The 14,519-nt window shown below is 57.8% G+C and overlaps 1 protein-coding gene across 2 annotated transcripts in view; it reads left to right on the top strand.

Annotated features, from left to right (window-relative positions):
• Positions 1 to 374: 374 nt before the first annotated feature.
• The window catches only part of PPP1R37 (protein phosphatase 1 regulatory subunit 37), a 43,037-nt gene continuing 28,892 nt past the window's right edge, over positions 375 to 14,519 (top strand). Inside the window, exon 1 of one of the 2 annotated variants that reach the window (XM_060131057.1) lies at positions 375 to 1,965. In XM_060131057.1, the coding sequence (XP_059987040.1) occupies positions 1,764 to 1,965 (202 nt within the window). In that variant the 5' untranslated portion in view covers positions 375 to 1,763. The remainder of the gene's footprint in view (positions 1,966 to 14,519) is intronic. The other variant, XM_060131058.1, reaches the window with a different exon arrangement.

The raw sequence follows: 14,519 nt of genomic DNA, 5'->3' as shown, positions 1-14,519 counted from the left end.
GCTGTGTAGCGTGGCCGTCCGTATCACTCGCTTTACTTAGCCCCATTACTAGTAGTCTTTCAGCAGATTTGTTTTTATTTATTTATTTGGCCGCCGCGGGCGGCATGCGGGATCTTAGATTCCGGGCCAGGGATCAAACCCTTGCCCCCTGCAGTGGAAGCGCCGAGTCCTAACCACTGGATCGCCAGGGAATTCCCTCAGCAGATTCACTTTTTTTTTTTTTTTTTTGCTGTACGCGGGCCTCTCCCTGTTGTGGCCTCTCCCGTTGCGGAGCACAGGCTCCGGACGCGCAGGCTCAGCGGCCATGGCTCATGGGCCCAGCCGCTCCGCGGCATGTGGGATCTTCCCGGACCGGGGCACGAACCCTCGTCCCCTGCATCGGCAGGCGGACTCTCAACCACTGCGCCACCAGGGAAGCCCAGATTTACTTTTAAAAAGTAATTTCTGCCCCCTCTGTAGTCCCATCTATTTAAGAAGGTAAGTGAAGATTCCATTAAATATGGATGAGATTTGCTTTGTTCCTCCTCAGTCGTCAAAGCGCGGTGGCCAGTGAAGTTGAATGAAGCATGTGGAGAGCCTCAGCTCCCATATGTCCATTCACAGAGCTACCTTTGGCGACTCCTGGGCCTAGCTTCGAGTTGCCTAAGCAACGATGTCGCCTGCTCCTCCCCACGTATCCTTTTTTGGTTTTAGCTCCTCCTTCCCCGAGTTGCCTGTTGGGCTGGGATAGCGTGGAGAAAGTGCGGATGCGAATACTAAGCGACTGAATCGAGCCCTTGTGGGGGCGTGGCTTGAGTTCGTGCTAGTTCGCTACTGGCTCTGTGATCTACCTGGTCCATCGCCCGGTATTTTGGTTGGCAGATTGGTCCCTTGCTTTTGGCATTTCTTCCTTCGTTCAGTTTTTTAAAAAACTTAAATCAGGGCTGTAATATTCCTTATGGGCTCCTATTTCAATTTTTAAATTTAAATTGTATTTTATACAACGCTATCCAAATACAGAGGGTTATTGATGAAGCTGCAGTCTGCAAATGGAAGGCTAGAGACTAACCAGCAAGTGGGGACTGGCTTCGTCTGCAGGCAGATGGTCCCTCTGTCCGCATCCATCACCTGTACTCATATATTCAACACAGCGTCTGTCGCCTTCCCTTTCAAGTTCTCCATCTCTTTACTTCTCTCCTTACCAGTTGGCCTAGCCCCACCAAGCAGATATTTTTATTTCTATCAACTCCATTCCCTTCTCCGTGCCTGAGCTCGTGACGAATGTCCGAGAGCCTAAACATTAGTTATCTAGATTAAAGCGGGGAGGCGCGGTGGGGGCGGCTCAGGTTCGCGCTTGCGCGCTGCTCTGGGAGACGGCGTCCACCTCGCCCCGCCCCTCATATTCTGCAGTTCCGGCTCTGCAGATTCACTGCTCACGTTTCTTTTTACTGCGGCTCTTTCTGCCTTTTGTTTGCCCCCTTTAACAAAGCACGAGACAACTCTACCTGCAAATAACTTAAATTGATTTTCTGCTTTTCTGGGTACTCGGCGGGCTCACCGGCCCTTAACGAAAGTGCGGCTGCGAACGAGCAGGCGCGCACGGGGCTCGGGGGAGGCGCGCTCGAGCTCCCGGCGGCGACGACTACGACGACCAGGAGAGCGGACGGAGGCGGCGCCTGAAGCAGTGGCTGAGCCCATGCCCCGGGACGGCGGGAGGGCCCGGAGAGACAAGTCCGGGGCCCGGGGCATGTCCCCAGGGCCCCCGTGAGGAGGTGGCGGCGGCGATGGAGGTCCCGCCGCAGGAGGCGCCGCCCGAGCCGGGCGCGGACGGCGAAGCCGAGGAGGCCCCCGCCGAGGCCCCGTCTCCCAGCCCCGCATCGCCCCCGGCCGACGGGCGCCTCAAGGCTGCGGCCAAGCGCGTTACATTCCCGTCCGACGAAGATATCGTGTCCGGAGCTGTGGAACCCAAAGACCCGTGGAGACACGGTAGCTACGGCTGGAGCGTGGAGGCGGGCTGGTGGGGGACCTGGGAGTCAGTGCAGACCCCAGCACAGAGGTGGAGCTCAATAAGTTGCACCTAATGATGATTTAAGGAGACAGTCGTCAGTTTAGAGCTGGAGAGTGTTAGAGAGGAGGTGGCTGTTGGGTTGGGAAGGTGAAAAGTAGCTGGTTTATGCTACTCCCCCCCTCACCCCCCGCCAAGGGACGCTGAAGGTGATCTGTTTAGGAATTGAAACGGTGAGCAATCAAAGAAAGTTTGGTGGCTTGGGAGATTAGGAGGGCGGTAGCCTTTGAGTTTATAGTTTCCCCAGAGAAGGATAGAGCGGTCAGGGGAGGAAGAGTGGGTCAACATTGGCGCTGAAAGGGCAGTTGGAGGAGTTTGATGGGCCCGTGGGGACAGAAAGGTTAAGTTGCTGTTCTGCAAGCCTCGGGGCAAGGGATGGTCATGTGGTTCACTTCCTTGGGTGAAAGAAGGAAGAGGAATAAACCTGGATTATGGCTCTAGACCAGTCAGTAGATCCTGGGGCTGGGAAAAGGGAGTCAAAGTAAACAAACTTGCCAGAAAAGTAGCAGAGTTGGTGGTCAGTTTTGGGGTGGGTAAGATAGAGGAGATATTCAGTCTTGGCCTTAAGAAAAGTCACTGCGTGCCTCCTTTTCCTCTCCCCCCAAAAAAAGGGAAGCACAGCACTGTCAGTCACTCAGGAGCAGAGGAACTTTGGAGCCTGGCTCTAGGAGGGTGTTGTTTTTTTTTTTCTTTCCCCTGAGGAAGCATTGGGGAATTGGAGTTGCCGGTCAGTTGAAGGTGAGAGCATTGAAGAACTTTGGTGGCTTGAGGTGTGGGGAGAGAGAGCAAGTCCATGGGCTGTATGTCCTCTGGAGAAGGTCGGCTCAGTGTTGAAACTGAAAGGGCAGTTGGAAGAGTGTGTTTTATCCATAGGGCTGGGAAGGTGGAAAGTTGCTTCAGGGGTGGATTGGCAGTGTTGAGTCCTGGCCAGGTCTGGCAGTCTTGCTGGGATGGAGCCCGCAAAGAGAGGGATCAGCCTGGCCCCGGCTCCACAGAAGTTGGTCTGTTGGCCCTGGGGAGAGAGGAGGAACTGTTGCTAGTCTGTGGGCAGTGGAGGAATCGGTGGCTTTGATGTGAGAGAGGGAGACGTGGGAACTGGAAGCTGAACACGCGGGGAACCACCATAAATGCCATCTTGGCCATTAATTGTTAAAGAGACGGTGGTTAATTTAAAATTCTTGGCCTTGGGAGCCAGCCCAGTCCCTGGGCTCTCGGCCCCAGGAGTAGGCGGGCACTTTTGGGTTGGAGGGCTTGGGGGACTGGGGCTGAGGAAGGGAAGAGTTGGAATGGGCCTCGGCTACAGCATGGTATCCAGTCCAGGAAGCGGGAAAGACCTGGAGAGGCAGAGCAGGATGGTGATGAGATGGTGCTCCAGTTCAATCCTGACTCCCATGTACCCGAAGCATAACCTCAGGCTGGGAACCTAACTCCTCGGAGCCTCCGTTTCCCATCTGTAAGTGGGTGAGAAAACTACGTCACAGGGTTTCAGAGAGGACTGACTAAGATTGTGTGTGCAAAGTGATTGGCCAGGGTGAGCCTTCATAAAGTCGCAGGTATTGTTGGTCATTTTAGGGGAGATGTTGGTGCTACTGGTCATTTTAGGGACCAGCCTAGAGGAGTTGGTTCACGGAGCTGGGACCTGGATGTTTCCGCTTCACAGGCTTCCAGGAGAGGGCCAGAACGGTGGTCCATTTGTGGGCTCGGGGCGAGGGGAAGGGAAGGTGTTCCGTTTGTGGACGTTAGCGTAGCTGGAGATTCGGGAGCGGGGAGGGGTTGGGAGTGGGGGAAAGTTTCTGGTCTGCAGGTTCCCAGAAGGGGAACAGCTGTGTGTTACCAGCTGTTGGGCTTTGGGGAAGCCATTTTTCCTCTCTGAGCCTCCTGTTTCTTTCTCTGCAAATGGAGGTGCTAATTTCTACTGTGGAGTAGTCGTGAGGATTAAATAAGACAGTCCTTGTAAGTTCCTGCCGCATAAATAAGAGCTGCTGTTATCCAGGCAGATTCAGTCCGGTTTTGTTTTTGTTGTTGTTGTTTTTTCTCTTGTGGGCAGTTGTGGAGATGCAGTGAAGGAGTTTGGAGGGGGGAACCCCCGGGGGGGGAGGGAAGAATGTCGAGAAAGAGGGTCAGTTGGCGTCTGGCTGGGAGGGGTTGAGAGGATGAGGATGGTCGCTGACTGGTCTGCCCCCCCCCCCCCGGTAAGGGGTGGAGGTGGTGGTAGCGCACGGGCTGGGGGAGTCTCTCATGCCTGGAAGTTTAGGGAGGGGCGGCAAGGACGGGTGTGGACTCACACTCTGGAGGAGTCGGTGGGTCTGAGGTGGAGAGGTGATGACATGGAGAAATGGATCGATGTTTTCGGCTGGGAGAGTTGGTCCGTCTGGGCCGGGGAGAGGAGTTGCCACTGACCTGACAGTTGGGGGATCTTGGGCCCCAGGCAGAGGAGGGGTCGTTGGTGAAGTTGGTGAGTTTGGATGGTGGGATTTGGCGGGCCTGGCAGTGCCTGAGGAGGACAGTGGAGGGGTGGGCTGGCCTGGGAGTGAGGGAGGTGGAGGCTCGCCCCCCAGGCCGTGGCAAGTTGGGCCAAGGGACTACCTAGTTGAGAGAGCCAAGGATCTTGGCTGGGGGCTTCAGGGAGGAGCCGGCGAGACTTGCAGGAGGGGCAGGAGATCTGTTGGAGTTGGTCTGTAAACTGTGGGAAAGCACAGGGGGTGTCATTTGAGCTGTGGCCCTAGTGGGAAGCGTGAGGAAGGAGTCATTCTGGGGCCTGCTGTGGTGACACGACCCCAAGGCCAAGGGTGAGGGAGGAGTTGGCGGATCTGAGTTGCAAGAGAGGTCCTTCAGAAGCTGTTCTCCATTGCAGAGTTGGAGAAGTTGCCTGGGCCAGGAGGTGCAGGAGCTGGGAGCTGGGAGCTGGGAACTGGGAGCAAGCAGCCACTAGAGGAATTGGGGGCCCCAGCACAGGGCGCCCTTTCAGCAGGGCCTTGCCCTGGGAGGAGAGCTCAGCTAGGCCCTGACACAGCCTCTGACTGGGGTGGAGGAGGGCTGGGACTGAGACTAGGTGGTGGCCCAGCTGGGTGGGAGCCTCTGGGGGTGTCTGCCTAAGGCAAGAGCCCCATCAGGCCCTGTCAGAGGTCACGTGTTGGGGGATTCCTGGAGACCAGACATCTGAAGGAGGGAGATGGTGCAGGAGGGTCTCAGGCCTACAGAGGGTCAACCCGGCCCAGCACTCAGAAGGGCCTTCCCTGGCTCCCATGTCACATGGTGTCCCCGCCTGCCCCCAGTGCCAGGGGCCTGCTTATTTTCTCATTGCACTAAAGGCCATCTCCTGTTACCATGCACGTTTATTTCGTTTCGGTGGTCTCTTTCCCCCGCTGGAATCGGGGAATAGACACTGCCTGTCCTCGTTTCTACCCAGCCCCTCGAAAGACACAACAGTTATCGTGGTTGAATGAACGCCAGGGGCGTGTGTGCAGCCGTTTTGGAAGGGGTGAGGCCAGGCCATCCTTGGGGCCCCTCTAGCCGGGGTGCGCCTCCAGGCCAGCCCTGGCCGGAGCATATGCTGCGGCCCTAGCAAGGCACTTATTCTTGCTGAGCTTGTCTGTCTCCTCATCTGTGAAATTGTGATCCCTGCCCTGCTGACCACCCAGGATATCTGAATGGAGGGCATGGACCTGGTGGGGAAGGCAGGGTCTCTGTGGCAAGCCGGTTGCGAGTGGAAGGGACGTGAAGCTGGGGAGGAGGCTGCCTCAGTACTGCCAGGCTGGGCACAGGGTGCGCTCCACTCTCCCTGTGGGGGGTGGAAGTGGATGCCGGTGGAGGAGGGGCTGGCCTGGTGCACGCCCCCGCCCCCCAGTCCCGTGGCGGCAGGCCCTGCGTTCCCAGCTCCTCTGAGGACCAGGGCCGGTTGTGTACCAGGAACTCTTCAGACCAAACTGAAAGAATGACCTGAGGCTCAGCTGTCTCCCCAGTCCCAGCTGAACGCCGTGTGGGGAGGAGACATGGGGTTTGCGAGGCAGGCATCGGGAGAGCACATGACACCGGCTGCGGTCTGGGAGGCTGTCTCCCCTCCCTCCAGTCCCGCCCATGACTCATTCCCTGCTTCCTGACCTCCAGCCTGCGGAGTCTGTCCTGGAGTGGGGGTAGGGGAGTTGTGCCCACCAGGAAGTTCCTCATGTGAAGTGGAGGTGTCTGCAAGGTGCAGGGGGCCGGAACGTGCCCACCTCTAGCTGCCCAAGCTTCGAGGCTGGGATGGGGAGGGGGGAGGGGTGGTGGGGACAGTGGCCACGATTTTTTTTTTTTAACATTTTTATTGGAGTGTAATTGCTTTACAGTGGTGTGTTAGTTTCTGCTTTATAACAAAGTGAAACAGCTATATGTACACAGGCCATGATGTTCTTAAATGACGATCAGAGAGGATGGAAATAAATGCCTTACTGTTTGTTCTCATTGAAACCCGTGCTGCAAATTTAGTCCTTGAAACTGGTTGGACTGGTGAGAAGGTACCTGTCAGTGGTGGGAAGAGGCTCTCTTACTAGTTAATGGCTCGTTTTAGCCTAAGTGGTGGGTGGTCTTGCTGGGGCGGAGGGAGTGGGGTCTTGGGGGGCGGCTTTGATGCTTTCGCCCAGATTTCCATGTGGGCCCAACCTCACCTCCTACTGCCGGCGTTGGCACGTAGACTCTGCCGTGTGATTTTGGGCAATTGTTCTCTCTGCCTGTGATTTTTCTCTCTATAAAATACAGCTGACATTAGTACCTCCTCACAGGGCGGTGAGGATTAAGTGAGATAACAGCGTCAACAGCAAGCACTCGGTGGGTGTCCCCCTCGTTATTCCGGTCGTTGCCAGCCGCCCCGCCCCGCCTCCCCCCCCCCCCCCCCCCCCGCGCCCTCAGTGCATTACTGTCTCCCCTAGCGTCTCCCTCGTCAGAACCCTGCTGTCTGTCCATCAGAGGCCTACTCCTCCGAGACGAGTGCCCCGACGTCCCTGACAGGGATGATCCTGTCCGTTACAAGCTGGGTGACTCTGGGCAAGTTGCCCGGTCTCTCTGAGCTGAAACTCAATCAGCCTGTCTCGGCCCTCCCCCAGCCTGAGAGGCAGCAAGGGCACCAAGAGTTGAGCTCAAAGCATTACCTGCAGCCTCTCAGCCGCTGGCCGAGACTGTCGGCAAGTTACGGCTGCCCCCTGAGCCCCTCCCCTCTGTAGAATGGCCCGGCTCCCCGGCCCTCTGCCCCGTGGGGACCCGACTGTGCGGACGGGCCTGTGTGGGGAGCGCCTGCTTCACCAGGCTGGGCCCTCTGCGCCCTGGGGCTCAGGTGGGCCACCCTCCTTCCTACACCCGCTGCGCTTTCTCATCGTGTTTCCCTCTTCAAGGGCGAAGACCACGAGAGTCACCTCTGTGACCTCTGCCTGGCGCCCAGGAGGGCTCGGGGCACCAGCCGGGGTGATGAGTGGCAGGAGAGTGAGGCTTTCTGTCGGATCTCATGTGCCGCCGTGGCATTTGGGAGAAAGCTTCTGGGAGGACTTGACTGGCCTGTGCCCGGACGGGGCTCTCCCTCAGCGCCCCGAGGAGGAGCTCTCGGGCCCCGTGGGGTCCCCTCACCGCGGGCGCTCGGCACACGGTCATCCGGGGGGTCGTCTGCGGTGTGAGCGCATGTTACTGGGAGCCAGGCGTCTCCTGTCTCTCACAGGCGTTTGGCTGCAAAAGTATTAAGAAGCATGGAGCCAGGCACTCCGGGCTGAACTGGCCGTGACTGAGGCAGCTTCTGGGAATGGAGGCCAGGAATCTGTGTTTCTAGAAAGCTCCCCTGACGGCCAGGTTTGGCTGTCCTTCTGCTGAGGGCCCTTGATTCAGCTCAGCCACACAGCACTCAGTCCCAGGGCTGCCTTCCAGACCTCAGTTCGGGGGTTGGCCGGGATTGGCCTCATGGACTTGTTTTAGAGCGAATTGAAGTGTCGGACTTGCGGGAACTGCAGAAATGTGATTTGGGCGGGCAGCCTGCTGCGGTCGAGCATAGAGGGGCCCAGGCCGAAGTCCCTGCTCTCCGGGTGACCCTAGCAGTCACCGCTCACTGCTCCCACGTGCCCATTGCTGGGTTGAGTCTGTATCTCTGTTACATCTCCCAGCTGCCCGGGAGGTAGGTGCTATTCTTTCCGGTTTGTAGATGAGGAAATGGAAGCACAGAGAGGCAAGGTCACTTGCCTGAGGTCGTCACAAAGCCAGGCAGCGGGGAGCTGGGATTCAAACCCAGGCAGTCTGGCTGCGGGGCCTGCGCTCTTTGTCCCTGTGTCCCGGCTGTGTGAGCTTAGGCAGGTTGCTGCGTCCAGTTCTGCATGCCGTATAGTTTCTTCATCCTGAACCCATGACCGTTTGTAAGACGGAGATGACGATTCCAGCCTCGCCGGGTAGTGGAGGGATGAGAAGCAGACTGAGTGAAGGGCCCAGCTGGCTGGCGCTCAGGAGGGGCTCGCCGTCGTTCTTGGACAGCTTCGGAGGCCTGGGAGGTTCACGCAGCCTCCCTGTCCTCCCCATCGGGTCCTTATCCTGACCCTGGGCCCAAGTTCCTCGCGTGCTACACAGTGTCGGTACATGGTAGGCGCTCAGTACCTCCCGGCCGAATGCGTGAGCAGCCTCTCATTTAGTGAATGCGAGTGTTAGGGGTCTGGGAAGAAGACAGGCCCGGCCCCGCCTCCATGGAGGTCACAGTTGAGTGAGGGAGACCCACAGTAAACAGTTCTAATCCAACTGGGGTGCCCAGGACCCTGACTGGGAAGAGCTGAGGGCTGACGGGCAGGGCAAAGGTGGCTTCCTGGAGGAAGGGCCATCTCAGGCCTGAAGAAATCACTGGAGTTAGCCCCTTGAGGAGCAGTGGAAGTATGTGCGAAGGGTTGGAGGCAGAGAGAGCCAGTGAGGAGCATCTGGGAAGAGAAAAAAGCTGACCTTACTGGAGTCGGCAGTCTGGAGTTGGTGGCAGGAGGGTCGGAGGTGAGATTGGAGAAGGCTGGGGGGGACCACCCAGGTGGGGCCTTGTAGGCTGTGTTAGCCTGAGGGTGGCGGGGAGCCAGCAGGTGGGGCATGCCTACTGTTTTTAACAGAACCTTCTGGGAGTGTGGCGTGAAGAGGGTGAGACCGAGGCTGGGGACCAGGGAGGTAGCCATGGGCCATGAGCCTGTAGGCTCTTGGCTCCATGTGGCCCTGCACTGGCCAGTAGCTGACTTTTTTTTTTTTAATAGATTTAATTAATTAATTTATTTATTTATTTTTGGCTGCATTGGGTCTTCGTTGCTGCGCGCGGGCTTTCTCTAGTTGCGGCGAGCGGGGACTATTTTTAGTTGCGGTGCGCGGGCTTCTCATTGCGGTGGTTTCTCTTGTTGCGGAGCACAGGCTCTAAGTGCGCGGGCTTCAGTAGTTGTGGGTCGTGGGCTCTAGAGCGCAGGCTCAGTAGTTGTGGCACGCGGGCTTCATTGCTCCGCGGCATGTGGGGTCTTCCCGGACCGGTGCTCGAACCTGTGTCCCCTGCATTGGCAGGTGGATGCTTAACCACGGCGCCACCAGGGAAACCCCTAGTAGCTGACATTTGACTTCTTCATTTATTCACCAGATTTATCTGAACCTCCCCCTCCCCCAGAAGGTTTTGCCATTGCAGTGTTCTCCCTAACACTTCCAAGGTGACAGTTTCCCCCATCCGTTCTCTCCTTGGGTCTCTGAGCTCCAGCCCCCCCGCCCCCCGTTAGTTCCTCCTGCCCTTGGGTGAGGTGGTGGGCAGTGGCCGCTGTGCACTTGGGTGCTCACACTGCCTCCCCCGTGTGACCTCAGCCACTGGCTTCACCTGTAAAATCCCCTTAGGTCTCCCACCTCCTGGATCCAGAAAGCTCTAAAATCTGCCCCAGGTCCTGCTGGGGGTCTTATGTAATATTTCAATAGTAGGTATCCTATCACCTTTCTGAAAGCCAGGAAATTCTGAATTCTAGAATATGTGGTCCTAGAGTTTCCAGTAGGAGACCGTGGAGCCGGCAGTGGACCCCGTTCCCGTATCTGTGAAGCGGTGGTAACAGGAGAGGCAGCCTGGGGCTCGGGCTTTGGAGCGTGCTGGTGCCAGTCCAGCTCTGCCCTGAGGTGGTCGCCCAGCTTCTCTGCCTCAGTATCCCCATTTGTATCGGGATTGAGGATTAGATTATTCGGAACTTGGGAAGCGACTGGCCCAGTAACCAGCTACTGCGAGCACTCAGTAAGGGCTTGTTAGAGTTGAATGGGGTCGTGTCCCTCGTGAGCCTGCCCGGACTCCCTCCTCTCTGAGAGCAGGCTGACCGTCCCGTGACCCTGGGCTGGATGGGATAGGCGAGCACTCTGCCTGCTGTGAATGCAGCTGCAGGAATTCAGGCACGTCCCCAAACCTCCCTGTGTCACAATTTGCTCATTCGTGAAGCTATTTTGGCAGACGAGGAGTCTATTTCAAAGGTTTCTGGCTCTCTGGGAGGAGCCAGGCCCGGGGCCTTCGCAGCCAGGAGCACACTCCAACTCCAGCAGATCTGGTGAGAATGCCCTGGGTCCTGGACGTCACCGCTTCCTGGCTGCCACCGTCACTGCCCACCCTGGCCCCGGTGCTGCTCGTGTTAGGGCAGCCCCCTCTTCGGGGGGCTTTGCAGGCTAGAGCTGCAACAGGAGGCTGGGGTCTGGCGTTTTCAGTTGGTGTGGGAGAGATGGAGGGGGTCCCGTGTTCCAGAAGGGCGGTTCCGAGGCCAGGTGGCCACAGGAGTGATTGACAGCCATCATGCTTTGGTTGTTTCCCCCGCTGTTGGGAAGGCAGTTCCACGAAGGCAGAGCCCATCTTGCTTTGGCTTCCCTCTGGGTCCCACTTGTCGTGGTGCCTGGCGCTCCGCAGGCCCTCATGTGGATGGATCGGCGGTGGATGGAGGTACACGGTGGCACTCTGTAAAGTTATTCTCACCCCCTGCCTTACTTTCTGCAACTGCTGTGGAGCCGTTGCCTCAGGGTGGGGGTGGCAGCTTGGAAGTGTCTGCTGGCAGCCGTTCGGCTCATGTCACTTGCCTGACACCCTCTCCCTTTCCAGCGGAAGCCTGGGGTGGGAGCCCTGTGGTCTGATTCTGCGGAGGCCTTGTTGGATCCCAGCTGGGATGTCCTCCCCAGTTGGGTGGGCGGGCCCCTCTTGGAACCCGTTGGGGTCTGACTCGTGTGCCACCTTCACGCCCACCCCTCCGTCTCTCCACAGCCTTAGTCTCCTGCCAGCTGCCATCAGCAGTGTAGTGGGAGAGCCGCTCGTGTTCTGGGCAGCCCTCCCCTTTGTGCAAAGCAGAGCACCTTCCCAGCTGAACTCACTGGGTTCCTCAGAGCAACAGGGCTGGTGGGAGGGAGGAAGGGTGGGACTGCCGGAAGATGAAAGCAAACGCCAGGGAAGTGACCCTGCGGAAGGTCATGCTTTGGGATGGTGATGACGATGGTGGTGATCTAAGCTCTTCACAGCAGCCAGAAGGAAAAGCTGAGGCTCACGGGTGCCAAGGCCACACAGATAGTAAGGGAAGGAGCCGTGTTTGAACCAGAAGGCACAGGGCTCATCCTCTGCTCCCGAAAAGCCTCCAAGGGCTCCTTCATCACCACAGGGTAGAGGCCACGCCCCTGAGCCTGGTGGGGGCCCTTCCCAAGCTGGTGTCTGTCCTCCTCCGTCCTGACCCAAGATCCTGGTTCCCTGTGCTCAGCCTTCCTGCACTGGCGTGCAGGTCGTCCCCACACAGAGTGCTGCTCTGCTCTTCCAGGTTCCCGTGACACCTCCTCACGCTGTTATTTGTTTGGGTCCATCTCCCCTCACTGGACCCAGCAGCGCCGTGAGGGACGACATCTTGTCCGTCTGGCTCCCTGGAGGAGGCAAACCACCGAACACACCCAGGCACCACAGGGACTCTGAGCAAAGTGGGTCTGCTAACGAGTGCCCCAGGCCAGCACCTCGGGGCCCAAAAGAGAGCAGGGGCCGAGGAAGATGTTCATTGGGTCATTTGTTCATACTTCCATACATTCATTCATTCATTCATGCATGCATGCATTCATTCCTTGCCTCCACCTCGCTCTGCTGTGAGCCAGGTGGAGGAGTCCTGACTGCTCTCCCTGCCCTCTCGTGCCCCTTCTCCATTCCCGAAAAAGCGGACCTTGTTACTCCCCAGCTTCCAGTCGCACTAATGGCCCACTTCCCCCCCACCGCCTTTCACACCCCATGCAGAATCCCTAAAACAGCTTAGGAGGCCGGTCCCCGCTGCCGTTGCTGACCACGACTGGGCTCACCCTTCCCCATGTCCTCTCTGGGTTCAAGTGCCGTGGCTTCTTTTCAGTTCCTACATGCGAGGAGCTCCCCACCTCGTGTCCTGGAAGGCCTGCCTTGCTGTCACAGCTCTAGCTTGTCCTTCAGGTACCAGCAAACCCTTCTTTCCTGGTGCACTAAATAGGTTCCCGCCAGGGGGTGTCAGCGATCTGTTTGTCTGCAGGCCTGCGGAGGTTCTCTCTTGCCCGCTTGACTGTAAGCATCGTGAAGGCAGGGGTGGGTTGGGTTCGGTGCCACTGTATCCCCTGGTGCCCACAGCACGTGGCACTGAGCCTGGCCCCGAGCAGGAGCTTGTATGGTAGGTGGAGAAGGAAGCCCAGTGGGATGCTGGGCCTCAGGTAGCAGATGGGCCCCGCCCTCATGTAGCCCAGGGCGGAAAAGGAAGTCTGAAGAGAGGAGGAGGGCACCAAGCGCCCCTGCCGGGTCTGCCAGACCCCCAAGCTAGCCAGCCCAGTGGAGTGCGGGAGTGCAGGTCTGGGGTTGCAGACCCACTTCTGCTGTGGACTTGCAGGCCACGGCACTGCCCTTTCTGTGCAGCAAGGTGGTGTCGGAGGTCTTTTCCCACTGTGTGTGTTTCCCTGTCTCTGTCCATAGGTCGTCCCCACCGTTTAGGGAACTGAGTGCCAGGACCTCCTCCTTGTCATGGGGGGTTGGGGTGGGGCAAGAGAGCCCAGGTTCTGGTAACTTGGTGTGCCTTTCTACCTTTGTGGCGGGTGACCTGATCCCCTGCCCCACCAGCAGCAAGGTGTGTCACAGGAGGAGGTGGAGGATGTCAGTGGTGTGCAGCCTCCGGCCCCCCAGCTCAGGCCTCCATCCTCTCTCCTTTTCCTCCATCTCCCTCCTTGTCCTGTGAATCCCCTTTGTTCCCTGGGTTCTTTGCTTCCTGACCCAGCTCTCCCTACTTTGATCACAGTGACTAGAAAGTGCTGCATTCCTCGGGGGGTGAGGCTCGGGGGGTCTTCTTCCTGCTGGACCTGGGCTCGGCCCTCGGGGTCTGAGCTTCCCTAGGCTTCCCTGCCCTATCTCTGTCTTCCCACTGGACTTTGAGCCCCAGGAGGGCAGGGCTGGGCTGTCTTGGCCACTGCTGTGTCCCCAGTGCAGCTCCAGGCGCAGAGCAGGTGCTCAGTGAGCGTTGTTCCATTAGGATAGAGTTGGGGTGTGGGTACTGGCAGAGCCCAGAGACAGAGCCCTCTGTGGAGCCCTGCTTAGAACTCGCACTCCTGACAGCAACCTGACCCTGTCTGGTCCTGGGGGAAGACCTCCCAGGCCGGTGAGCGCAGTGGGGGAGGCAGGGCCACCTGGCTTACTGTGCCGCCACCAGCTGTTGGGTCGAAACGCCTGTGCTCGCTGACCACCCAGCTGCGAGAATCCCGGGCTAGCACAGGCCCCTTCCCTGTTCCCAGCATCCCGGTTATCAGGTGTGGAGGGATAACCTCCTTGTTTTCTAAGTGAGACGGCAGGCTGGAGAGGGATGGCCTGGCATTCAGGATGGCTTCTCTGTAGCTTTGAGGGGCGGAGTGACACATCCTAGGGGTGGGCAAGTGAAGAGACCTGCCTCGTTGTGAACCTGGGTTCCCCGCCCCGACTTGCTGTGTGGCGTTATTATTAATAGGAAGTGTATGGGCTCTGGGGAAATGGAGATTCTCCCTCCAGCCCACTGGGCAGCAGAGCGAGCTTGCACGGCGCGCGCGTGGCTCAGTTTTCTCCTCGTCCCCTTCCTGGAGCTGGTGAGGGGAGCTGGGGGAGAAGGGCATGCAGTCACCCTGGAAGCTCATACTACTTTGCTTCTTTTCTGACTTTGAAAGTAAGGTATGTTCACTGTAAAAGAGAAAAAAAAAAAGAAAGAGATGGAAAGTCTAAAGGAGAAAATGAAAATCACTTCTTAATCTTACCATCTGGAATTTTTTAAAAAGCTCTATTGAGATGTAATTCACGTACATTTCACCAGTGTAAAGGGAACAGTTCAGTTTTTCACAGAATTGTACATCTGTCATCACAGTCAATTTTAGAACATTTTCATTGCCCCCCGAAGAAACCCTGTACCCGGCAACGCCAGCGCCCCTCCCCCACCCCCTCAGGCCACCGCTGATTGGCTTTCTGTCTCCTTAGCTTCTGGACATTTCCTATAAATGCAGTCATGCAATACGTGGACTCTTG

Source organism: Lagenorhynchus albirostris, chromosome 19 (assembly GCF_949774975.1).
Source record: "Lagenorhynchus albirostris chromosome 19, mLagAlb1.1, whole genome shotgun sequence".
Classification (NCBI taxonomy): domain Eukaryota; kingdom Metazoa; phylum Chordata; class Mammalia; order Artiodactyla; family Delphinidae; genus Lagenorhynchus; species Lagenorhynchus albirostris.
The sequence above is the reverse complement of the archived record's forward strand: the minus strand, read 5'-3'. Positions and strand labels throughout refer to the sequence as shown.